This window comes from Antedon mediterranea, chromosome 6 (assembly GCF_964355755.1).
Source record: "Antedon mediterranea chromosome 6, ecAntMedi1.1, whole genome shotgun sequence".
In the NCBI taxonomy this organism is placed as follows: Eukaryota; Metazoa; Echinodermata; class Crinoidea; order Comatulida; family Antedonidae; genus Antedon; species Antedon mediterranea.
In genome coordinates, this window is record NC_092675.1 from 12,295,000 (window position 1) to 12,321,139 (window position 26,140).

At 35.7% G+C, this 26,140-nt stretch overlaps 2 protein-coding genes across 2 annotated transcripts in view; both read right to left on the reverse strand.

Moving 5' to 3' along the window:
- Positions 1-26,140, reverse strand: part of LOC140052382 (asparagine synthetase domain-containing protein 1-like) — a 260,219-nt gene that overhangs the window by 217,434 nt on the left and 16,645 nt on the right. The gene's annotated exons all lie outside the window — the stretch shown is intronic.
- Positions 7,933-8,385, reverse strand: LOC140052426 (uncharacterized). The gene has a single exon (XM_072098037.1). It carries the CDS (start codon positions 8,383-8,385, stop codon positions 7,933-7,935), a length of 453 nt encoding a protein of 150 aa, XP_071954138.1.

Genomic DNA, 26,140 nt, shown 5'->3' on the forward strand with positions numbered 1-26,140 from the left:
ACTTTTGAAAATATTAAGAGAATATTGCCTGTTTCCCTAGTTGACGACACATTTACTCATATCTATAATCTTGGTCAATAATGCTTTATATTTTACTTTTATTGGCTAATAAAAACTGGAATCCACAACTCACTACACAGACAGATCACAATTCCTATATGAGTCTCGATATGATTGCTAGCCACAGATAGTTTTCCTGTGCATAGTGTTGTACACATTATGTAATAAGGTCCATCTTTCCAAAGGTTGCAATATATACTATTCAAAGTTAGCAGCAGCTTGATGTCAGGAGAGAATAAACTCATCTGATTCTCTTCTTTATGCGTCTATCTAACGAACGTAAGATATTTTCATTTCAATTATTATTATTATTATTATTATTATTACTTGTATAGCGCACATTTATACAACATTTAGTTATAATCAGCGGCGCTTCACATCAATTAGTATCGTGACATTGTTTGAAATATAGGGCTTTTAAATGTTTTTAAAACTGATTATAGTGTTTAATGTGACTTGGTAATCTGTTCCAAATTTTGGGTCCTGCTACGGCGAACGAACGGTCAGCAAATGTCTTTCGTTTAGTTCGTGGGATTGTCAGGTTATAATTGCTGGTGCTTGAACGAGTACTGCTAGAAACATTCCGTACAGTAAGAATATCTCTCAGGTAACTTGGAGCGGAACCTTTAAGCGAACGCCATACAAGACACGCTATTTTGAATTGACATCTATGAGACATCGGAAGCCAGTGCAAGGATCGCATGGCGCAAGTCAATGTCAACTAATATAAAAAATCAATGCTTGGAATGATTGTGTTCACTGTAAATGATTATGTCTCTTCCCTTTTTCGAAAAAGAAATCAATCATGGTGGTCAAATCCTGGTGGTCACGTATAGAGATAATCGAAACTGCTTTGCAGAACTAGACCAAATGAACAAAATCTTCACAGACTAACGCCCGTATTCTTAAACCGGACTTTAGTCGTAGTTCGAGCTAAAACTAAAAAAATGACGTCATTTTAATTCATAAACCGAACTTCAACTAAATCACCGACTAAATCAGGCCAACCTCGACTAAATCGAGACGGATTTTGATCAATTTTTTTAGTCCTGGAGGGGGCAGACTAAATGGTCGACTAAATGGTTTTTAAACGATGTTTATAAAAAACGTAACAGTCATTGAGTTGTTATATTGGCCAGATATTGAAGTATGAAATATCTATATTTATATTAGCTTAATTAAATATACATTGGTATAAATTATAATAATGAAAATCATCTTTATTTACAACTGTATACAAATTACATTATTTTCTTCGCGCAAGTCCGACTTGAGCTACGTCACGCCATAGCGACAATGGGAGATGCGGCAATTCACCACGCGATGGAATGTTTAGGGGGCCTAGCGCTTTCTTGTCACGCTATGAAGTGCGTGGTTCGTGGCGATCATACTTTGTTGGGGGCCTAGAAAATATAAAGGTTACCGTACCGCCATGGTTCCTAAATATATTTTTAAGATTTTATTTGTTGTTAATCAAATATACTTCACTGTTAAATTAATACTGGTATTTTTCTAATAATTAACGATTAAAATTATTTTTCATGTATATAGTCCTGATGCGTAAAAAGTGTTGTAAGAAATGGAAAGTGATATCAATGCGCAAAATTTCGTCTGCTCCTCAAATACTCTCTTGTCATTGGCCAATGTATAGCCTTTGTTACCCAGACGTGTGCAACTCGACTAAAAGCTCGACTTCATTAAGTCGAACTGCAAACTTCGACTACTTCGTTTTTGAATCGAATTTGAAGTAATAGCTCGAACTACGACTTTTCCAAGTCGAACTTCGAACTACGACGATAGTCAAAATGTAAAATCATTACATGTACATGAGTTCCAGATTTATCTATTCACTGAGGTTGGTATGTACATATTCTAGACGTACTAGTTGAACTATGTTCTGATTGCAATGGAGATGAAAAAAGTGATAACCAATAATATAGTAAGATTTGTTAGATGTTTATCCACCAAAATGCTCAAAGCGCCTGTGAAAAACCAATGGAAACTAATCCGTAAACTTTACAAAGCTACCAAATCTAGACATTTTTTAAGGATTTGTTTACCAGTTAAGGTGCACAGACTGGTTAGTATCTAACTAACGCCCGTATTCTTAAACCGGACTTTGGTCGGAGTTCGAAGTTCAGGACTATATACATGAAAAATAATTTTAATCGTTAATTATTAGAACAATATCAGTATTAATTTAACAGTGAAGTATATTTGATTAACAACAAATAAAATCTTAAAAATATATTTAGGAACCATGGCGGTACGGTAACTTTTATATTTTCTAGGCCCCCAACAAAGTATGATCGCCACGAACCACGCACTTCATAGCGTGACAAGAAAGCGCCAGGCCCCCTAAACATTCAATCGCGTGGTGAATTGCCGCATCTCCCATTGTCGCTATGGCGTGACGTAGCTCAAGTCGGACTTGCGCGAAGAAAATAATGTAATTTGTATACAGTTGTAAATAAAGATGATTTTCATTATTATAATTTATACCAATGTATATTTAATTAAGCTAATATAAATATAGATATTTCATTCTTCAATATCTGGCCAATATAACAACTCAATGACTGTTACGTTTTTTATAAACATCGTTTAAAAACCATTTAGTCGACCATTTAGTCTGCCCCCTCCAGGACTAAAAAAATCGATCAAAATCCGTCTCGATTTAGTCGAGGTTGGCCTGATTTAGTCGGTGATTTAGTTGAAGTTCGGTTTATGAATTAAAATGACGTCATTTTTTTAGTTTTAGCTCGAACTACGACTAAAGTCCGGTTTAAGAATACGGGCGTAAGTATTCTCAGTTATCTCAGTACCTAGACAAATAAAAACCGAATATAATATATTGCCAACGTAAAGAAGCAGATCAAATCAGATAGTTTATTGCCTCAAAATGAATATTGCAGGCCTGCAACCATGTTCTGACCAATCTCTGCGAAATGAATTTTGAAAAGTTTTATCAGGTGCCGTTTTCGGCCACCTCGACTTGTATAGACTATAGCATTATAAAAAGATGGGAAAATAGGGGTGTCCCATTTATTAATTTAGTGTGCTAATACTGATTTTGTTCTTTTGTTTAGTGCATTATGTTTCAGCAACAAAGGGAAAAAACTACGCCCTGCACACTACAGAATTAATTGCAGTTTTCAAGTTAATACAATATATGTGACCTGCTCTGGCAAAGTGAAACATAAGTCGAAAATTTAAATTTTTCAGATTTGTATTCTATCTGGTAGGAAATGTTATATCCTTTACAATGATACCAAACTTAATATTTAACATGAAGGGGATCCCGAGATATTGTACGTTAAGTCGAAGCATGTATAAAAAAATATACAAATAACAGTTTTGAGAAAATCATGATTGAATGTCAATGTTATTTTATAAAACAACAACACAAATTAATATTTGTTAATCTAATAGTGTATACTTTCTAAGTATCACACATTCACAAAATATGATACAATGAAATGTTTTTTGGTAGGATATTGATTACTGTGACAATGCATACAAAAAAATATTTCCACTTTTTATGTTAAGTACATACTTGTGTTTCTTTTAAGCACTTGCTTAAAATGGTAAAAAAGGGGGTAAATTAATGTTTTTACACTAAAAAAACTGTATTATTCTTTAAGAATTAATTAAATGTATACAATAAATTAAGTTATATAACATTAAATACCATTTCTTGAACTACTGGATTTAAGTACGTTCTTAAAAGTTACTTAAATAATTTAAATTTTAGTTGTGTAGTGCCTGCTGATTAGATAACAAATACAACTTAAATAACATTATGCGATTGCTTTAATCAATTAAATAATGGATATGTTTTAAGCACATACTAATGTATTAAGTTTGTTTTAAGCATTTACTTAAAATTGTGTAATGTTCATGAAATCATGTTGGTGTAAGTGCATAATAATAGCCTACAATAACATGAATTAATACAATACTTATTATGTAAAAACAATAAATATGGTAGGCCTATGTGATATGTAGGCAAATAAAAGTGCCACTTAGGCCTAGCCTACCTATCCTAGCTAGGCCTATTTGCCCTGCAACCTACCTAGCTAGCCTACCTAGGCCTAGGCCCTAGCTAGTCTAGTCTAGACCTGCTAGGCCTACCCTACTAGGCCCTAGTCTAGGGCCTAGGCTAAGACAAGTAGGCCTAGAAGGACCCAGCCTGGAGTCCAAAAGGCTACTTAGTAGGCCTAGGCTAGTCACTACACTGGCTGTAATAATTTAATATCATAGGTCCTTTGCTACTCTCATTATGTTTTTTATTTTTTAGTCATTGTATTTGGCCTAGGCCTAGGCCCTAGACTAGATCCATCGATTATCTTAAATCTGAATTGTTTACACTCTCTTCTCCGCGTAAAAAGTAAACAGGTCAAAGGTCATTATAAGGATAAGCCAATTACAGTACTGTATTTCTACTACGCGCTAGCCATTACATGGCGTATCCTTGACAACGGATTTCTGTTGTGTAAAAATCACGTTAGAGAAGCTTTTTACCTCCTCTAATTCCCGCTGAAGAAGCCAAAAATATTGAAAACCACTTGAAATACCCACTGAATATGGCTTATGAATATTTAAATTTTCAGACTCTACCATGTTTCTAAAGGTAGCTATACAAATATTTTCATAAACTGCACAGTTTTCTAACAGTTTTTCATGCACTTTATTTCATTTTTTGCAACAAAATGAAATCAAGACAAAAAAGGTACTCATTAAAATCACTTATTTAGCCCTTTTATAAACTTAATTCACACAAAATGAAACTTGATCTTGATTCTTAAATAGTTGTAGATTCCAAAAAGGGGAAAACCCTATTTTCACCAAGATAGTGATTTTTAACTTACATAGTACTTCTATAGGTCAATACACTGAATAAAGATCAGCGAGTTATGTTTCACTATGCCAGAGCAGGTCACATATTATGACTCTTTATTTTTATATAATTTTGTATGCATCCTTCTCTACTGTGTAGAAATAAATGTTCTAATTGAACAACGTTTGCATCAAAATGTTATAATAACGAATGAAAAACTACACTAAAAAAGTCTGTCAAACAAAATATAACGAAATAATTACCAATTGTGAGAATATTTTTGAAACGATTTTAAAATGTTTATGGGAAATTACCTTGCACCAAGACATAAAAAGACCGTTATTATAACGCTGTACGCAGCACCTTCTCAATTCGGTCTTTATCCCCTTACTGATATTCCCAGCCCACAATATCCCCAAATAGAATATCACTGATTTGTAAAACATTCAACAAATATCCTGCTTTACCTCAAACGAACCAAATATCTTCAATCAGTACTCAACCTTGTATTTTAACTTTTTAATTATGTTCAACCAACATGTCCACCCATTTAAGCCTATACTTAGTCAAACACTACTCCCAGATACTTATAATAGTTAACAATCTCTACTTCCCTTCACTTAATGTATACTGAGTCCATACTGTCAGACCCATTATGTTTTAGAAAATCTATCCGTATTTCTTTCGTTTTTGTTTAGTTGTTTAAATCCTTACCACTGTAATCGGTAAATCGAATAATCTCAGAAAGGTATAGAGAAGAACCGTAATTAATAAATCTAAGCCGAGTCGTCGTAAAACAAAAATACATATAATTATGTCATTTTGTTTCTGTATCTACAATATCGTTTCGTTTATTTACATTTAGCATTAAATGTAAATATCAGGTGATCAGTAAAACAAAAAAAAAATCATATAATTATGTCAATGAATTTTCAATTATGCTCATCTACCGATGCCAGGTTCCTAAGTTCAAATCCATGATTTTATCCCTTACAAATAAAAAATATGATTTATTTACCGATAGTGATTGGGCCGATTAGAATGTCTTGTACAACGTACAAAATACATGAAAACATAATTATGTAGAAATGTCTGTAAGTACTGTTATATCTGGTTCGGTAGTAGGTAGGTAGAATGACAGACGGAATGAAACAAGTAGTCAGCATGTAGAACTCAAAGTAACTTTTAATAGGTAATCCTCTACAGTATTGGTGTTGAGGTTGCAAAGTGGCAAGGTGTCAATGTGGCAATGTGTTCATTTATAACTACAAATACACAATAAATAGAAACGGATAATTAACAGTAGTACCGGTAATATTAGCATACTGGTCATGTGACCCAACCTGTCGCTGAATACAAAATAATGGTGCGACGGCCTAGAGTAGACGTCACCTGAACTGAATAAAATTTAACTTTTAAATCTTCTTTATCAACAATTACAGCCAGGATTCCTGGTTTATAAGACATTAACTGTGAACGAGTTCACGCTCAACATCATCCGATACTCGAAGCATATTATAATTTGCGCCCACAACGGACGACAGAAATCTTTACAACAGCCGCCCCTAAATTTAGGTACTAAATTTAAAGTAAACTATCATACAAAGGCATGTGAATACAAGGTATGCAATAAAAAACTCTTCAACGGTTACTGAAGCTCTGGGAGTTTGATCAGTTTTACAACAGGGCGTACATATGTCTTGCCCGTAACGAGTACTTCGGCAGAGCGTACTCTGCCGTCCTCTCCGGGAAAAACTTTGGTTTTTCATCCATTGGCCTCCTTCCACCACTTTATTTCTGATCTGCTGGTTTGGCAAGTGATGTCTGATGAAATGTCTCCATAAATGGTTGATCAGCACCTGGCTGTGTCTCCATCTTTTCTTGGTCAAAAGATCATGTTCTGTGTATATCCCCTGCGGCATAGCTGGATCTAGCCGCCCCATCAATAGGATGTTGGGTGTAACTGCGTTGACATCCTTTGCATCATTTTATACGTAACCAAGTGGTTTTGAGTTTAGTATACCTTCAACTTCTATAAGCAGGGTCAGTAGAACTGGTTCTGTCACTAGCTGCTCACCTAGTGCTACTCGGAGAGCTGTCTTGGCGCTCCTCACCCTCACCGCTCTCTCCCATATACCTCAAACGTGAGGAGCGTTGGGAGGATTGTAGAATAATTCTATTTGAAACGGTCGTAGTTTGTTTCGAAGATCAGCTGTCATTAGGTCGAAGGCTGACTTGAGTTCTTTGTCTCCCCCTTTGAAGTTAGTTCCACAATCACTAAAAATCTTAGCTGGTTGGCCCTTGAACGACAACAGGAATGCTTCTGTATTCATGCTCTCCAAAGCTCTAAGTGGATGGCGCCAACTGTCATACACTTGTAGACTATTCCCCTTCTCTTTTCTGTTCTCCGTCCAACTTTTACAGACATGGGTCCGAAGCAGTCAATCCCGGTGCAGTGGAAAACGGGTTTGAATATTTGTAATCTTGCAGTCAGAAAGTCTCTCATCCGAGGAATGGTAGGATTTTCTCGCCACCGCTGACATTCTTGACATAATCGTTGTTGTCCTTTAACAGCTTTTCTTCCTCTCTGAGAATCCAGAATCTCCTTCTCAGGTCCGCTAGAACACGTTCTGGTCCAGGATGTAGCAACTTAGCGTCGGTATGTCGGATAATAAGTTTTGTGATGTAGTGCTTTGGATCAAGAATGATTGGGTGCTTCATTTGCTCTTGTATAGCATTTGCTTCACTCAATCGTCCACCTACTCTTATAAGACCAGCGTCATTGTCACATTCTGGACTTAATCGCTTCAGTCTACTACCTGTACTTAGTGAGGTTCCAGTTTTCAGTGCTGTAACGTCTTCTGGGAAACAGTATCGTTCTCCAGGCTTCATTCTCAATTTGTTGAGGGGCCGCCCCATCAAACTTCCGGCCGAGGTAGAGCAACAGTGCATCAAAGTCCTTTAGGTGGCCGATCTCATCTGTAGCATCAACATTGATTAGCCCACAGAAAACACTTTTCTTGAATTCTGTATCACCAGGTTGATCTTGGAGTTTGGGCATCACTGACCAGTGGTCTGTAGCCTGAGTTAGAAAGGACGGTCCTTATTTCCACCTGTGGTCGCCTGCGACTTCCTCTCATGATATCATTTGCCACATTCTGCTTTGTGGGCACATAGTGCCAGGTCATGTCTTTGTGGTTTATTTCTGTTACTCGAGTTCCGACGAAGACCTTGAATCTACAGGTTTCTGAAGCGAGCCACGTCAGTACCGTAGTGGAATCGCTCCACAGGTGGCTCGTACTAATAGGAATCTTTAAGGTTTGCTCTATGAAGTCCATCAGTCTCGCACCAACCAGTACGGCGCAGAGTTCCAATCTTGGCACGTTTAACTGTTTCTTAGGAGCAACCTTGGATTTTGCGACGAATGCGGTCTCCACTTTTCCATCTCGCTCTCCGTGAATGTAGCCGACTGCCCCATAAGCCATTTCAGACGAATCGCAGAAGACATGTAACTGGTAAGTGGCATCCTTCAGCGTGAGATATCGTCTCGAGATGTTGACCCGATCGATGTACTTAAGTTATTCCTTCCATTGGACCCAGGAGGCTCGAAGCTCGGAGTTAGTTATTTCTCTGTCCCAATCGATGTTATCCATTTTCCACAAATCTTGGACTATTAGCTTACCCCTAATAAGGAATGCAACCAGGAAGCCAATGGGGTCGTATTGTCTTGCCAGTGTCCGGTAAATATATCGCATTGTTACAACATCTCGATGATCATGATCATCATGATAAGTGAGTCAGATCCAGTATCCCAACATAGGTTCTGCTTCATTAGTGTCTTGTTGTCACTCTATTATAGTGCAGGATGAGAGTGCTTCTTCAGGCAATCCCTTCAAAACCTCTGGTTTATTACTAGCCCACTGTCTAACCTTGAAGCCAGCCATGCTCAGTACAGCCCTGATGTCATGCACAATGATTTCAGCTTCTTCTGTAGATTTCGTGCTATCCAAAAGGCCTCCATGACGGATCTTTTCACTTCTGGATATTGTTCATCATGCTCTATAGCTAGTTTCTGGAGTAAATAAGTAGCGCAGCAGGGGCTGCAGGTAGATCTAAATAGAGATAACCATTGGGAGATGGTAGGTTGTTTAGTTTCATCACAATCTCTCCAGATGAAGCGGAACAGGAATTGGTCTTCTGGTTTTCGTCGTACCTGGTGGCACATGGCTTTAATGTCGCCAGATATCATCGCTAATTCATGTTGGCGAAACCTCAGGATTACTCCGATAAGAGATGAACCCAAATTAGGTCCGGCTAGCAGATGCTTATTCAAGTTCAGTCCCTGGAATTCGTGGGAGCAACTGAACACTAATCTGTGTTTACCTTTCTGTTCAATAACATAGTGAGGGACGAACCAAGATTCCTCAGACTTCTTGGCTTCTTCGGCTGTAATAATCTTCACTAGTTTATCGTCGATTAGCTTCTGAATTAATTGGTTGTGTTTCTCACGTCTTTCAGGCTTCTAGTTGTAGCACCTCTCCGTTCTCCTCATGTTTGGAATCATTGACTCAACACCAGCTCGGAATCGTGTACCGCTGTTATCACGCAACAAGGGAACCTCATAACGGTTCACTCCATTTACGTGAATCAGTTGTGTGGAATGTTCGAGATTGTTCACTGCCATTTGGCCGAGTCGAGAACGAGTCGCTGCCTTACTAGGAGGAAGTTCTTCCACCTGCCAAAGCCGTCTAACATCAGATTTCAGTTGTGATGACTCGCATAGGGTGAAGTTTGTTACAGTGACCGGTGGCTTGGTCAAAGGCATAAGAACTGGGCCATGCAATGTCCATCCAAATACTGTATGCACTGCTGCTGGAGATTTAATGCCTAGCTGTATCATTGGGCTTCTATGCGTATTTCTGGTAAAGGGACATCTTTCAGGTAATTGTAGTTCTCTTTGATCTCTCTTGTGGGGTACGAGTAGCTCCCCAGTGTTAACAAGGTCGAAGAAAACGCATCGTCAAGGTTATATCTTGCCGATATGTGTACGTTTACACTCAATCCAGGAACTGTGGTCGTTCCGTGTTCCACAGTTTTCAGAACAATGCTGTCTTCATGGCCTTTTATGTTTAGTTTATTCATTCCATCAGTGAGCAGCATGGTTCTCATCGACCCATCATCTACAACAGCGTAGGTAGCGACTTTGCTGGTGGGACTGTATAATGTTACCGGGATGATTTTTAGGAATACGTCTCTGGGCTTGTACTGTTGGCACAGACTGTAGAGTTGGTTGGTTGCCGTTGCTGGATTGGAAGGGGTGGACTGTTAAGATACCGGTGTCAGGGTGTCTTGCAAAACTGTTAGATGCAGTTTAGAGCACATCTTACAACCCTTCCGAAGAGTACATTCGGTGGTAACATGTTTTCTAGCGTAATTTTTACAGCGATTGTTATTAGTGATCCAGTCCTTCATCTGGGATTTGCTTAGTTCTCTAAAGCTTTTGCAGCCCCCAAGGAAATGCTCGTTTCCGTTACAGTAAGGACAGAACATCCGAGGTAGTTTCTTGCTGTCTTTCGTATCTGTAAGGGTCATAGTTGTTGGTGGTCGGTGATTTCTTTGATGATCCCTTTGGATAGTTTTTCCTTCTCTGCTTTCTTAGCGGTTAGCACCCTTCCAAATACCGGATCTTCCTCTTTGTCCCTAGCATTCTGGACGAAATCAACTAGATGCTTGAATGTAGCGGTGGTATGGTTCTCTTTCAACTTGAAATTGACGTCTTTCCACTTGTTTCGGAGGAATATCGGTAAAATCTGCACAACTTTGGATAATCCCTCCATGGTATCCAGTTCCGAGAGTTTCCCCAAAGCTTCTAGGGTTCCGTAGCAGTTTCCTAGGTCATCTGCAAAATCTCCGAGTGTATCGAGGGTTACTATCTCTCGCTTCAGTATTTTATCAGTCCAGGCCTTGGTTATTATGTTGGGGTCCCCAAACTTCTCTTTTAGCTTTTTAATTGCTGCTATGTAGCCTTTTTCGGCTGGTTTAAGGACACAATACTGTATCGAAGAATATGCAGCACCCTCACATAAAGAGAGTAGATGTTGTAACTTGACACCATCATCTTGGACTTGAGAAACAGTACTCTTGTATGCTGTAATGAATGCATGGTACCGTAGCGGGTCTCTTCTGAATGTTTTTGCGGTTGGATGCGGTGTAGAGCAATTGCCCGTAACAAGCCTTCCCAATTAAAGGCGTTTGTGTCCAACGAACTACCACTGGCTGTGGATAAATTAGGGTTAATGACATTATTATCGTTCACATTATCAACATCAATAGCGGGATCACTTAAATTAACACTAAATTATCATCATGGATATCATTTTGATTACTTGAAATTTCATCATTAATAACATTACTATTATTCACATTACTGTCATCTACTAAAACAACAGTCTCATTTAGTTTCTTTTCTAAAGATTTAATACTGTTTCTTGTCTGGTTCCTTTTAGTATTACGTCTGTTGATTTTCAGTTGTTTCAATTCCTCCGCCATTTTTATCCGGCTCGAGGGACCATGTAGAAATGTCTGTAAGTACTGTTATATCTGGTTCGGTAGTAGGTAGGTAGAATGACAGACGGAATGAAACAAGTAGTCAGCATGTAGAGCTCAAAGTAACTTTTAATAGGTAATCCTCTACAGTATTGGTGTTGAGGTTGCAAAGTGGCAACGTGGCAATGTGTTCATTTATCACTACAAATACAAAATAAATAGAAACGGATAATTAACAGTAGTACCGGTAATATTAGCATACTGGTCACGTGACCCAACCTGTCCGAGCGAGGCTCTCGCTGAATACAAAACAATGGCAACAACGTGCGACGGCCTAGAGTAGACGTCACCTGAACTTACTAAAATATAACTTTTAAATCTTCTTTATCAACAATTACAGCCTATTACCAGGATTCTTGGTTTCTATAAAAACAGTTAATAAGGTTAATGATATTTTAGAAAGCACCAAAACACTATAATTTTCATAATAATATAGGGTGATTGGAACGCTTCAGGCATGTTTATAAGACATTAACTGCGAGTGCGCGCTCAACATCGTCCGATACTCGAAGCATATTATGATATGCGCCCTCAACGGACGACAGAAATCTTTACAATAGTTTTTAAGAACTTTCTATCCCACATACGAATGATTTATTTTCTTGTGTTAAAGGAAGATAAAAAGTTACAGTAACTTACCATTTTGTTAAAAATTTAAATTAATTGTGAGTAAGGCGGTGGTAAGGAAGAGGCATTTGCAAACATTCTTTTACATATTTCACAACATTAGAGTTTAGGTAATTTAACCGATTGTAATGTAGCATTTAGGATGTTTTAATTTCGATTGTAGGCCTACTGTAGTATTTCAGATTTTTAAATTCCGATTGTACTGTAATATTTAGTTTAGTTTAGTTGTGTTGTAGTTTAAAATGTTTTAATTCCGATTGTACTGTAGTATTTAATTCCGATTGTATTTTAGTATTTAAGATTGTTTAATTCCGATTTATTTTGTTTTTAGATGAAGAAGAATCAATAAAATAACAATAAATTCTTTAAATAAATTGATGATTTGACAGAAGTTTTTCTAATGCAAATTCTGCATACTCTATGTTCAATATTTTGTTTTTATGGAACACCAAAAGAGCAACATTAATAGAGGGCTAAAAACTATGTGGAATCCATCGATTTAACTCATTTTGTTGGTGAAAATCGTGTTCAATTCAATATATTTTGCCACTGTAAATACAAATAAAATGTTCCTGTTGATACTTTACCCGGTTTCCCCTTAGGTAGTCCTTATGACTAGGCCTAGGGATATTAAGATCGATTAATATTCTTTGAAAATAGAGAAAGTATCTGTGGTAACGGAAACTAGAGTGAGCGTTGAGGGCAGGTTGTTGGAACACGAGGTTGAGAAAGAAAGAGACAATAAAGTGTTGATTCATACTACTATGTTTCTTGTTCTTATTTAATTTGTGTGGATACTACAATTGGCGACGAGGATGAACTATAATATAGTAAGTAAACCACACCCATTTCTGGAATCTCCAGGCACGCCCGTTGTTCAGTAGAAAACATGGAAAATTATATTTCAAAATTACTTGTCGGCTGCTGACTTGGAGGGAGCGTCGGCGGGCCGCCGCAAAGCTATCCTGATAGCGTCGTTAGGTACTGCAGCTCAACGAATTTATTACACTGTTTTGAACAGTAGGGCTACTTCGGCTGCCATATCAGGTGCACAGCAGGCAGCAGATGATGATAATGATGAATATACAAGAGCATTACAATTACTTGGTGACTATTTTGAACCTAAAATTAACGTTGTAGCGGAGAGGTACAAGTTTCGTAGCCGATCTCACGAACCAGGTGAGAACGTTCAAACGTTACTTAGCTTGTACGTGCCAGTTTGCTGGGTTCCATGACGACATGATCCGTAATCAGATTGTAGAAAAAACAAACTCTACAAGAGTACGTGAAAGATTATTAATGGAGAAAGACTTGATCTTGACCAAAGCTATATAGATTGCAGAGAGGGTCGAATCAGCTGAGAAGGAACGGAAAGCAATATAGGGGATAGTGGTAAAGATTCCTGATGAACTCAGTGCAGTACCAATGCCAGTGTGTGCACAAACACAGGTGAACAAAAGGAGCTACCGTAACAATGGTCCTAATGGGGAAGGAAAAAGACGATGTTTTCGATGCGGCCACCTGGCAAATTCTGATGAATGTCCAGCAAGGAGTCGAGTATGCCGTCAGTGTTCCAGAGTAGGCCACTTTCAGCGCATGTGTCAGGAAGTTGGTAATGCAAATGTTATGCAGTGTTTCGATGGAGAAGCTAATGGTGAGTGCATGAGGAAGACAAATATTTCAGTGACTATTCGGGTGAATAATGTGAATCTACCTTTTGTTGTTGATACAGCGTCAGATGTATCCCTGTTAAGTATGAAACTGTTTCAAAGACATTTTGTGCATGAAGCACTGTACCCAAGTGGAGTTAACTTGTTAACTTATACAAGACAAACAATTAAAATTGTTGGGGAATTTAATGCATTGGTTAAGTACAAGTCAAAAATGGCTACAGCAAAGTTTTTAGTAGTAGACAAAGGGTGTTCTATTTTGGAAAAAGATTTGATTCAAAGGCTAGCGTTAACAATTGATGGGTCGACTATGTCATGTTTGACAATTAAAGTTGAGAACTGTGAGGGTGAGGATACCAATATGGGTTGGGTAAAAAATAAGTTTCCCCATCTATTTGGTTCTGATCTGGGACACATTAAGGGTTTTGAGCATACAGTTAAGGCTAATTCCCAAGTGCCACCTGTGCAGCAAGTACTGAGAAGACTGCCTCTGGCAGTTCGGGACAAAGTTACTAATGAGTTGAATAGGTTGGAGAAGGAAGGAGTTATTGAAAGGGTTAAGAGGGCAACCGATTGGGTGTCTCCATTAGTAGTTATTTGGAAGAAAAATGGTGAAATACGACTTTGTGTGGATTTGAGAAAAGTAAATGAATCCATAGTAATTGAAAAACACCCTTTACCAAAAATTGATGAATTATTAGATACCATGTCAGGTGGTAAATTGTTTAGCAAATTAGATTTGAAGTCTGCATATCACCAGTTAAATTTACATGAAAATAGTAGGGACCTTACAACGTTTGTATCCCACAAGGGTTTGTACAGTTTTTAAAAGGTGTGCTTTGGGTTGGCTTCTGCTCCTACCGCATTTCAAAAAATAATGTCAATAATACTGCAAGGAATTCCTAATATTTGGTACTTTATTGATGATATTTGTGTTTTTGGCAGGACTAAATCAGATCATGATACAGCTCTAAAGGCAGTACTAAATAGGCTTCAAGAGTATGGAATGCGCCTCAATGACAAGTGTGAGTTTGGAGTGACTAGCGTTAAAATTTTGGTCCATGTATTAGATTCAGAGGGGCTTCACCCAAACCCAGAATTAGTTAAAGCAATAACATGCGCTCCGGTTCCAGAAAATAAAGAGCAGGTGAAATCCTTTCTGGGCTTAGCCGGATACTATTCCAAATTTATCAAGAATTATGCAACTCTCGTACAGCCACTAAGGGATATTCAATTAGGGGAGAAATTTGACTTGAGTGAAAGGGTCAGTGGGGCATTTGCATTGATTAAGCAGAGCATTGTGACATGTCCAGCCCTTGCCTTGTTTGACCCAGAAAGGGAAGTAATTGTGACGACAGATGGGTCGGGGTATGGAATAGGGGCTATTCTCACCCATCTAATCGAAGGGAAGGATGTAACCATAGCTTTCACATCAAGGAAGTTAACATGTGCAGAAAGAAAATATTCCACAGGCGAATGTGAAGCCTTGACATGTGTGTACTCAATTGAGAAATTTTATACGTACCTATGGGGTAGACATTTTATACTACGAACCGATCACAAAGCACTGACAACACTGTTAGCATCTAGTGGAAATGGCCACATACCTATGGGTATAGCTAGATGGGGTGCAATGCTGCTAAATTATAACTACACCGTTGAATACAAACCAGGCTCTGATAATGTTGTGGCAGATGGATTATCTCGTCTGCCATTGGAATATGAAGGGGGGTCTTCTGAACAGAACAATGAAATTGCTGCGGTATGTTGTAGAGATAGAGGAAGAGTGTTGTATAACCCTGGAAAATTTAAGGCTGAGGTAGATAAAGATCAAACCCAACATAAAGTGATTAAATACATAGAGTCTGGTTGGCCGGAAAGTAAAGATATGTTGGATAGCAACATACTGCCATATTATAAAGTACGGGAGGAATTAATAGTATTAGAAAATAGAGTTTACAGAGGTGATAGGGTGGTGGTACCAGATTCCCTAACAGTTCATTTAATTTACAATGCACATGAGGCTCACCAAGGGATAATGAGAACTAAGAAAAGATTGTATTGGTGGCCAAGAATGGATACCCATGTAGAACATATAATTAAACATTGCATTGTGTGTATAGAACATTATAAAACGGTAAAGATTTCCAAAGCTCCAATGACACCCATAGAATACCCATCAATGCCCTGGGAAAAGTTGGGACTAGATATAGTGGGTCCCTGTGACTTACTACCAAGCCAGTGCAGATTTGCCATTACTTTAATTGATTACCATTCTAAGTGGCCAGAGGTATGTTTTGTAACAAAAGTTACCACACAAGTCGTAATAGACTTTCTGTCGAGGGTATTTGCTCGGGAGGGCTACCAATTAGAATTGATAACTGATCATGGAGCTCAGTTTGTCAGTTACGAAATGAAACAATTTCTGAAACAAAGGGATATTAGGCATTTGCATTCTGCTATTTATCACCCACAGAGTAATGGGGCAGTAGAAAGATTTAACAAAGTGTTAAAACAAACAATACAAACTGCATCATTAGAAGGGAAAGAAGTTAAATAATATGTACAGTCATTTTTATTTGTATATAGAAACACTCCACACTCAACAACAGAGGTGGAACCAGCATTGCTGTTACATGGACGAAAATTAAGAAACCAGTTAAATATAAAAGGATTGACACCGCCATCAGATGTGGTGGTTGATAAAACTAAACTTAAAGAACTAGTAAGGGTTAAACAAGAGAAACAAAAGAAATATTTTGATAATCATAACAGTGTGAAATTACCTGTTGTACAGGAAGGAATGCATGTAAAGGTAAAGAAAACTGGATATGTACATAAGGGTAGTAGTTAATTTATGGGGCCATTTCGAGTAGTTAAGAAGGTGGAAAAAACATATAATATTGAAAGGCTGGCTATTGTAAGCCCTGATTGTAAGAAATGGGCGACGCCATTGAATAAGGTATTGATAGATGATTTTGAAAATGAACAACCAGAACATGTAAATGTAGATATATTCATACAAAGAGATGTAGACCAAGTTCCGTATAGAACTAGGTCAGGTAGAGTAGTAAGAAATCCTAGTAGGTACGTTGAAGAATGTAATTTGTTACAAGGGGGAGATTGTGGTAACGGGAACTAGAGTGGGCGTTGAGGGCAGGTTGTTGGAACACGAGGTTGAGAAAGAAAGAGACAATAAAGTGTTGATTCATACTGCTGTGTTTCTTGTTCTTATTTAATTTGTGTGGATACTACAGTATCAGCAGTAACATATTACAGCATTTATATTTGACAAATTGACAAAACATATTGAACAAATTAAATTTCCCCAATAAATGTATTAAATGTAGACGCATGCCATCGAGTTTTAGCCCTCTGTTCTTGTTGCTCTTTTGGCGCTCCATAGAAACGGAAATATTGAAAGTTCAGTATGCGAAAGTGTGCAAGAAACACGTCTGTAAAATCACCAATTTTTATTTATATTTATGTATTTATTTGTTACTTTTTATGTTAATCTCTTTCATATAAGTACTTATGTTTGTGATCTATATATAAATTTACGTAAGGGCAAAATTCGGTAAATCGTGCCTTACTTTTACAATTTTTACTCGATGGTATATAAAGTTGGTTCGTACTTTCGGTACTGATTTTAACCACCTGATGTAACCCTGTTTACTAATTAAATTGAGTTAGATAATTAGTTATTGACAATTAAAACAAATTTAGGTTCAACGATTTGCCCCAAATAGGGGTGTTTTTCAATCGTGGTATACACTGTCTAATGGATGTCCGTCTTGAAAAATACCCACAGACAATAATACGAGGATGCTTCGCATTTTCCTATCTCCTCCTACGATAATTGTTTTTAATGGCTGAAAACCGGTTGAACAGCTCGAGTACAGCATCATAATGTTGAAGACAGGCCGCTTTTCTTTAAAAAATACTATTTTGATAGATTTAATATACGTTTATACAAATGTATTGATTTGCGATGAATGGAACGTTCCAATCTCTGTTCCACAAGTGTCTATTCCCTCAGGCGTCGTAAAGGCAAGTACTGTATACTCATAACAGAAATTCGATCCATTTTTTTTCCAATCTGTGCTGCAGAGGTTGGATATAATTTTTTTTTAACGGATAATGAGCTAGCGTTTTCAGTCGCCGTATATTATGTACAAATCTTTATTATTGCATTTAAACCACCCACATCATCACCCTTCCCTCACTGGCATGAGTAGCGTTGTAAAGCCAGTAGAGGATAGGCCTACGGTGCATCAAATCCCCTAAACGCAGAACAACTTTGGTGGGTAGGGTAGGAACCAACTTAAGTATGAATTGGCTCTAAGAAACAATTGAAAACCATTAGGCCTACTAATAAAGTTGAGTTAGATAATTTAATTTTTATTGACGATTAAATCGATTTTATGATTTTCCCCGAATAGAGGTGGTTTTCACAAATTGTTTTACATTATATAAACATACACGTCGTAGTGATGTATCGTTACATGTACTGTACTATTTCAATCGACTAGGACGGTGATAGTTTCAACAAAGTGTTACATAGCAATGTTTTACTGTGTTTAGTGATATATTATTTGTAAAACATGAAAACAATTAATATTTCGTTACTAAATGGATAAAGAATATATTTAATATATTTAAAAATTGTTCCTCTTTGCACCCACCCTCTTCCCCATCCCTCACCCCTAATGTTACATACAAAACACAAATTAAGTTTGTTTAAATTTGACTTAAACAATTGGTCTCATTTTGTGACAAGTTTCTCTTTCGGAAGTAATTCTCAGGGTGCTAATTTTAGTTGAGTACATAAATCAGTGTCTATTTATTCGGTCGTTCCTGTAAACGACATGTATTATTGTACGTACATATTTGAAATCGCCAGTTTTTTAACGCTGAAATTATTATGTATTCGAGAACCATCTGTGGGCACGACCTAGATGGTACGCGAGCGAAGCGAGCGTACCATCTAGTTTAATTAAATTTATGGTAAAACGCATTAATAAATGGGGGGAGTGGGGGGGGGGGGTTTACTGGTGGGAATCACCACCCGAAAGGGGACAAATTGCCATCCAACTTTTCTAGACCAGAATTTCCGTAAATTACGAATCTGGAAGGTAATCGATCAGGATAGGGAGGGTTTTCGAAATATAAGTTGCATTTATTAGGACTACAATTTCAGTTTTTGGACAACTAAAACTACTCATCAGAATCAGAGAATGCCAATTCATCCACAGGATAGGGCATAGGCAGATCCAGGTGGCCCAGCCCAGTAGGTTAACTTCACCATTTCAATTCACAATTTCTAGGACTCTGGCCATTCACTGATCGCCATCTATTTCTATTTAATGATCTTGGATTAATGTGTTTGTCTTTTAATTGTCAAGTTTTGCAAATAATGTATGTTTCAATGATTACCTTTCATAAGAGACCACCAGGATTGTTTTCCCTTTTGAAAATATTAAGAGAATATTGCCTGTTTCACTAGTTGACGACACATTTACTCAGATCTATAATCTTGGTCAATAATGCTTTAGATTTTTACTTTTATTGGCTAATAAAAACTGGAATCCATAACTCACTACACAGAGAGACCACAATTTTCTCGATATGGTTGCTAGCCACAGATGGTTTTCCTGTGCATAGTGTAGTACATATTTTGTTTTCTGAAGAAAAAGAAAACCCGTTTGTAAGGTCCATCTTTCCAAAGGTTCCATATAATATACTGTTAAAGTTAGCAGTATGATAGGAGAGAATAAACTCATCCGATTCTCTTCTTTATGCGTCTATATAACGAAAGTAAGATATTTTCATTTCAATTTAAGCTTATTCATAATAAAACATTACATAGTATTGGAAACAATAGACTATGAGGATAAAATGAATGGGACATCAACAATCATTATTGGCAGTGGTAAGGGTTGGAGACTAATAGAACCAAGTCAACGTCAACTAATATATAAAAAGGCAATGCTTGGAATGATTGTGTTCACTGTAAATGAGTTAATCATTTCTTTTAATGCAAGTATATGCCCTTTCGGTGCATTGGCTAGTTTTTTGATAGTCCAGAAAATCATTCATGGACATGGGTTCCAGATTTATCTATTCACTGAGGTTGGTATGTACATATTCTTGAAGTACTAGTTGAACTATGAACTATGTTCTGATAGAAATGGTGATGTAAAGTGATAACCAATAATATAGTAAGATTTCTTAGACGCTTATCCACCAAAGTGCTCAAGACGCCTGTGAAAACCCATGGAAAATAATCCGAGCTACCAAATCTAGACAAAAACCACATACTTGTATTTTGTTTACCAGTTAAGGTGCACAGGTATTCTCAGTTATCTGAATACCTAGACAAATAAAAGCCAAAATTATATATTGCTAACATAAAAAAGCAGATCAAATCTGTTTAATGCCTCAAAATGAATATTGCAGGCCTGCAACCATGTTCTGACCAGTCTTTGAAATTGAATTTTGAAAAGTTTTATAAGTTGTGCTTTAACCATTTATTTTATTCAAGGTCAGCGTAACATTTTAAGAGCCATTGTCTGTAAGAATCAAAGAAATATCAAAAAGCAAAAAGAGTGGTAGACTAAAAAAAATGGATTTCTTTCAAATTTTGCATATGGCTATATATGTGTTGAGAGAAATCAAATATGAAGTATTTTTTATTTTACACGTATATTTCCATGGCAACGACCAAATTTGTGTTTTTGACAAATTTTTTCCTTTTTTGAGGTTTTTTAAAATGGATATTGGTACTACTTTGATGAAAGATATTTTTGTTTTGTTCATTTAATTATAAAAAATAATTAGTGTATGCATAATAACAATGCATTGTGTACCTGTTTCATATATTTTTTTTATTTCATACTTTGGGAGATACCATTTATTTGAAAAGGGTGTTTTTCACTTTTTTTTAAATTGTTCAATGCAACTAAACTTTACTTCACCATAACGCCCAAAGTGGTGTATTTTTTCAGCTGATTTATTACAAATAGGTAGTTCTTATGTTTAAAAATTGATTTCTAAAATAAAATACTGGGGTAATTTAAAAATCTACAAGCAGTGTTGCGAGAAACATAGGCATTTTTATTTTAAAAAAACATGGTATATTAGTAAAAACATTTTATTTTCTTTGATTATTTGATTTGAAACTCATTGGTCAGAACAATTCTTAATGTTTTATATAGTTCTAGTTGTGTTGTGAGAAAAAAACACAATATTTTTAATTATAGATTCTGTAATTCCCAGTTTTAATGTCATTTTATAGGTTATATCCTCTGGAAATTTGAATAAATTATCAGATCGTTGTGAATTTTAATCTTTGCAACAGATTACTCCTCTCTTATTTTGAAGCTCCTCTTTCATTTGTTTACTTCTTTTATTTGCTAACCTAAGCAGATCCCACATGCCCATTCACCACCACTTTCGACTCTACCACCCCCACCCCCCCCCCTACCCCGACAATAACCACAAATAGATAAACTACAAGACTTTGGTCGATCATCCACTATAGAGTGTCAAATGCATGTATTTAAGCACCACCCACACTGCTGCTACCATCGCCCCAACGAATAGACGGATTCAAACGGCTCCATCCCACCCCCTCCCCCTTTCTCAACGCCCCCACCCACCCCAAGTTAAAAATTGCAATGCAAAAGATAGGACATAAAGTTAAGTTTTTAGACCTTCGCCTCCAACCCCTTAACTATTTCAAACTCCTGGATCCACCACTTTCCCCTCCCCAAAAATTGAACCAATCAAATGTCAATGATATACTCAGGTATTTTAATGCTACATAACAAATATTGAAGCCCTGACGTGAAATTTCATTTCATTTAAGGTCAGCATGTAAAATATCACACTTTATTATTAAATATTGGTTTTAAATTCTATATTTTTTTTATTGTGATGGTTGGATTCAGTATTAATTATTAATTAATAATTATCTGATAATTATTTAATTTCCCTTAGTTATGCATAGCAACAGTTACTATGGTAACTAAAATTGAGATATTCTTTAGATTTTGCATATTTATCTTATACAAATTTAAATTTGTAGATTATTAGCAGGCATGCCTTATTTGCATTTTCAAATTACCGTTTCACAAGGTCATATTCGTAAGGATTTTCTTCTGTGATTATTTTTATTCATGAAAACCCCATATTTTATTTACAGCGGGCACCTCCCGTAAGCAGCCACCTCCCTTAACGGACGCACTTTGAAAAGCCTGTTTGTTCTTCCTATCTAATTAGTGCATTTGGTGCTTACCGTAAGAAGCTGCGGGCACCTTTTTATACTAAAAATGAGATTTTTTGTAAGCGGCCAATCGAAAAATGTGATACTTATTGCATGGACCTATGAATTAGAGGTCCATGTTTATTGTATTTCTTTATATATTAGCTTTATTTTGAAGAGGTTTTAAAAACATTACTGTGAAGAGATAAGAAAACTACACAGATTTTGACCGACCCTTTTCATATAAAAGCTTTTAAAATGTGTCTGAAAATGCTAAAAAATACTAAACCACCTGATTATAAATAGGCCTACAATTAGCTGGAAAATTGAGAGGCTCGTTTCGTTAAGAATATCGTATATATCCACAATACGTGATTTTGGTCCTTTATCGGCAGAACCTCCCGTAAGGGGTCACATCCCGTAACCGGCCACTTTTCCAGGTCCCGAGGGTGGCCACTTACTTAAACTGTATTTAAAAAAACAATTATCCTTAGTTACGCATAGAAACAGGTTCTAAGATAACATAAATAATACATTTTGACATAATTTGACCCAACAAATGACCCTTTCACAAGGTCAGAAATTTTCTGGGATTCAGTAGATAAGTAAATTTGGGAAAAAGTAGTAAAGCTATGTAATCAATTGTTTGTAGTCATGAAACCCCATATTAAAAATATTGTACTTAGTTACGTATAGAAACAGTTGCTACAATACACTATAGGTAAAATGTTGATGTCATTTGACCTCAATATGTAAAATATAATTTTTTTTTCATGAAAACTCCATATTTTATTTAAAAAAACATATCCTTAGTTACGTAAACAGGTCAATTTTTTACCTTTATTCAGATTTGTCAAGACTTTCTTTCTGAGATTATTAGGATTCAGTATTTAAAGTAACTTTGGCAAAAAGTAGAAATGTAAAACTATGTAGAAAAAATGTTTTGTATTTATGAAAACCCCTTATTTTAAAAATATTTTCGCATAGAAACAGTTACTATGGTAAATGTTGACCTCATTTGACCTCAAAATGAATGAATTTACAAGGTTAAGTTTGTCATCACTTTAAGAATAATAGAATGCAGTAGAAGTAAAATTGAGAAAAATTGCAAATGCAATCAATTCTTTGTATTCATAAAAACGCCATTTTTTACGTTTTTTAAAAATTACCTTCCTTAGTTACACATATAAATGGTTGCTAAGGTATCACTATAGGAAAAAAAATTAAAATTGTGGAGAATTTTTATGAACTATCTTTTAAATTGTGATCAAACATTAATAGTTAATAGTAGTAAAGTGGGGACCTGTCCTGTTTTGCATTCTGACCCCTTTTGACCTAAAATGACCTATTTACAAGGTCAGATTTTCTAGGAGGTCTTTCTGTATCTCTTTACACAAAATAGATTTAAAAATTTATAAAAACCATTTCAAAGTTTAACATTATTTTCCATCAACTAAATATTTCAATGCAAAATACTGTTTTTCTGGCAATTAATTGAAATAAACCTGGCAACACATTCTCCTATTTTATCTAAACTATTCGTATGACTCTAATAGCATTATAACAAGCCACATATACATTTTATTATTGGATTAGCCATATTTAAATTGTGTTTCATGTGTTTTGTTTGTTGATATTTTGTTTGTATTTTTTTGTATTTTTCGTATTTTCCTGGCAACACAAAACCTATGTACAAAATTTACCCCTGTGTTTTTTCGTGATTATTGTTAACAAACTTATTGACTATCAAATTAAAAAACCTCATTGATTTAAAAACACCACTTTGGAAGTTATAGGTACGTTTACGAGGTATACTTTTATAAAAAAAATATTTTTTAAAAATACCCCTTTTTAAAAATAATGGTATCAACTAAACTCCATTTTGTTTTTTTTTTCTACATTAAATGGAACTCAATACATGTTGTTTACACTGCTATAAACAAAAACTGTATACTGTAAGTATTTTTGGTTAAAATAAGTATACAAGTTTGTACTTTTTCACTATAGAAAATCTGTAAAAAATGGCAAAAACATAAACATTTTGATAATTGACCGTTGTCATGGCAACGAAGGCTAAAAATTAAAATGAATGTTATAGATATGCTTTTTATTGAAATGTCTATTCATGATAAAAATTTGAGAGAAATCCATTTTTTTACATCTGCCACCAAATCTTTGATTTTTACAGACAATGGCTCTTAAGTCTGATTTGATTAATTACAGTATTATAATTATATTGATTAAAATTATAATGAAATAACATAACTTTACTGATCAAATAATTTGATTACTTGTAAAACCATCGATATTATAGTTTGCATTTATTCGGTAACTAATATGCATATTAAAATGTTGACCTTTGACCTGATGTCAACTGATTAAATTGACCTTATGTCAACTGATGAAATGATGTATTCGCTCTTTTGACATTGCGTATGATTGATAAACAGAGTGAGAAAACATCCAATTTTTGTTAAATATTAGTTTTTATTTGGTTTTATAGGTTTGCATTTATTTGGTAACTAATATGCATATTAAAATGTTGACCTTATGACAACTGATGAAATTTACTTTATGTCAACTGATGAAATAATGTATTCGCGCTTTTACATTGCATATGATTGATTAACAGGATGAGAAAACATCCAATTTTTGTTAAACATTATTTTTTATGTGGTTTTATAGGTACGTTCTATGATTGGTCAATATTGACATTTGACCCTTAATTACAAATGATTTAAGTTGATTGAATAGACACCTATAATCATAAAAATATAATAAAAGAAAATTGTGCTTCAACAAATTTGTTATAATACATATACATAATACATTGTTGTAATTGGTCAATTTTAAAATTTGACCCCTTAAATCTCAAAAACGCTTCCTATCCTGATCGATTACCTTCCAGATTTGTAATCTACGGAAAATTCTGGTCTAGAAAAGTTGGATGGCAATTTGTCCCCTTTCGAGTGGTGATATACCACTCCTGGGGACCCCTTTGGAAACAAGCCTCTGGGCTTAAAGGGCCATCCCCTGCTTTCCATGCTTATTTTCTTGTCTAGTCTTGTATTTTTATATTTAATTGTTTCTCTTTTTATTTCATTTACATTATACTGTTTTATTTATTTGTACTGTATTTGGAAAGCAATAAATATTACTTACTTACTTTGCCACCGGACTAGTAGGTAGCCATTCCTTTACCCATCTATTCCAAACATGTTTTATAAGTTCTTGTACTCTACGCCATCGCTTTCTAAGATTAAATTTACTTTTGACACATGTGAGCCCGATAAACAAATACAAGGAAACGAGTATTGGTTGTAAAGTTATTTAATATGAATGGCAAGTCATCGTTGCAACATGCACGTAAAAGGAGAACATAAAAAGGAACATTGGGATGCTCTGAAAGGGCCAAAACACATGTCTCAAAATCGTAATTGAAAACAAAAAGAGAGGGAGTAGAGGGAGGGAAGTAAAAATTATTTTACTTAGCCAAAATCTGGAGTGGTAATCTGTTGACAGCGTGAGGTGAAGAAGATGAGATGCTCACGCTGTCAAAAGATGATTGCGAGTGCGCCCCGCAATCACGTGATATTTTCTATTACCTCTTCACAAGCAAATCTCCCACCCATTTGACCATGTAAGAAGTGATTTGGCGTCAAAGAAACAGCTTCGTTTAGTCATAGTCATAGTCATATATACTTTATTGTCCATTTAAAAAAACAGAAATGTGATTTGAAAACTGGCAAAATACAAAAATTTAAATATCAAATACAATTTACAAAAACACACACAAAAAGTTAAGACGCTAAAAATTGTTAAAATTAGATAAAAATTATTATTATTTAATTATATTATATGATTTATTATTATATTGCACTAACGATGATTTAAAGTTTATATGAAAGCATTAAAAATACATGCGTGAGCTATAAAAATAAACAAAAGCGGTTACATTTTATCTTTGTACTCTGGAGTTATATAAGTGTATAGCATTAGGTACAAACGAGCACCTAAACCGTTTTGTTTTGGTATTAAGTGCACGTAATCTTATGCCAGAATTAATGAGGG

Coding starts and splice junctions, on each gene's coding strand:
- LOC140052426 (XM_072098037.1), bottom strand. CDS start 8,385: ATGGCTTATGGGGCAGTCGGCTACATTCACGGAGAGCGAGATGGAAAA.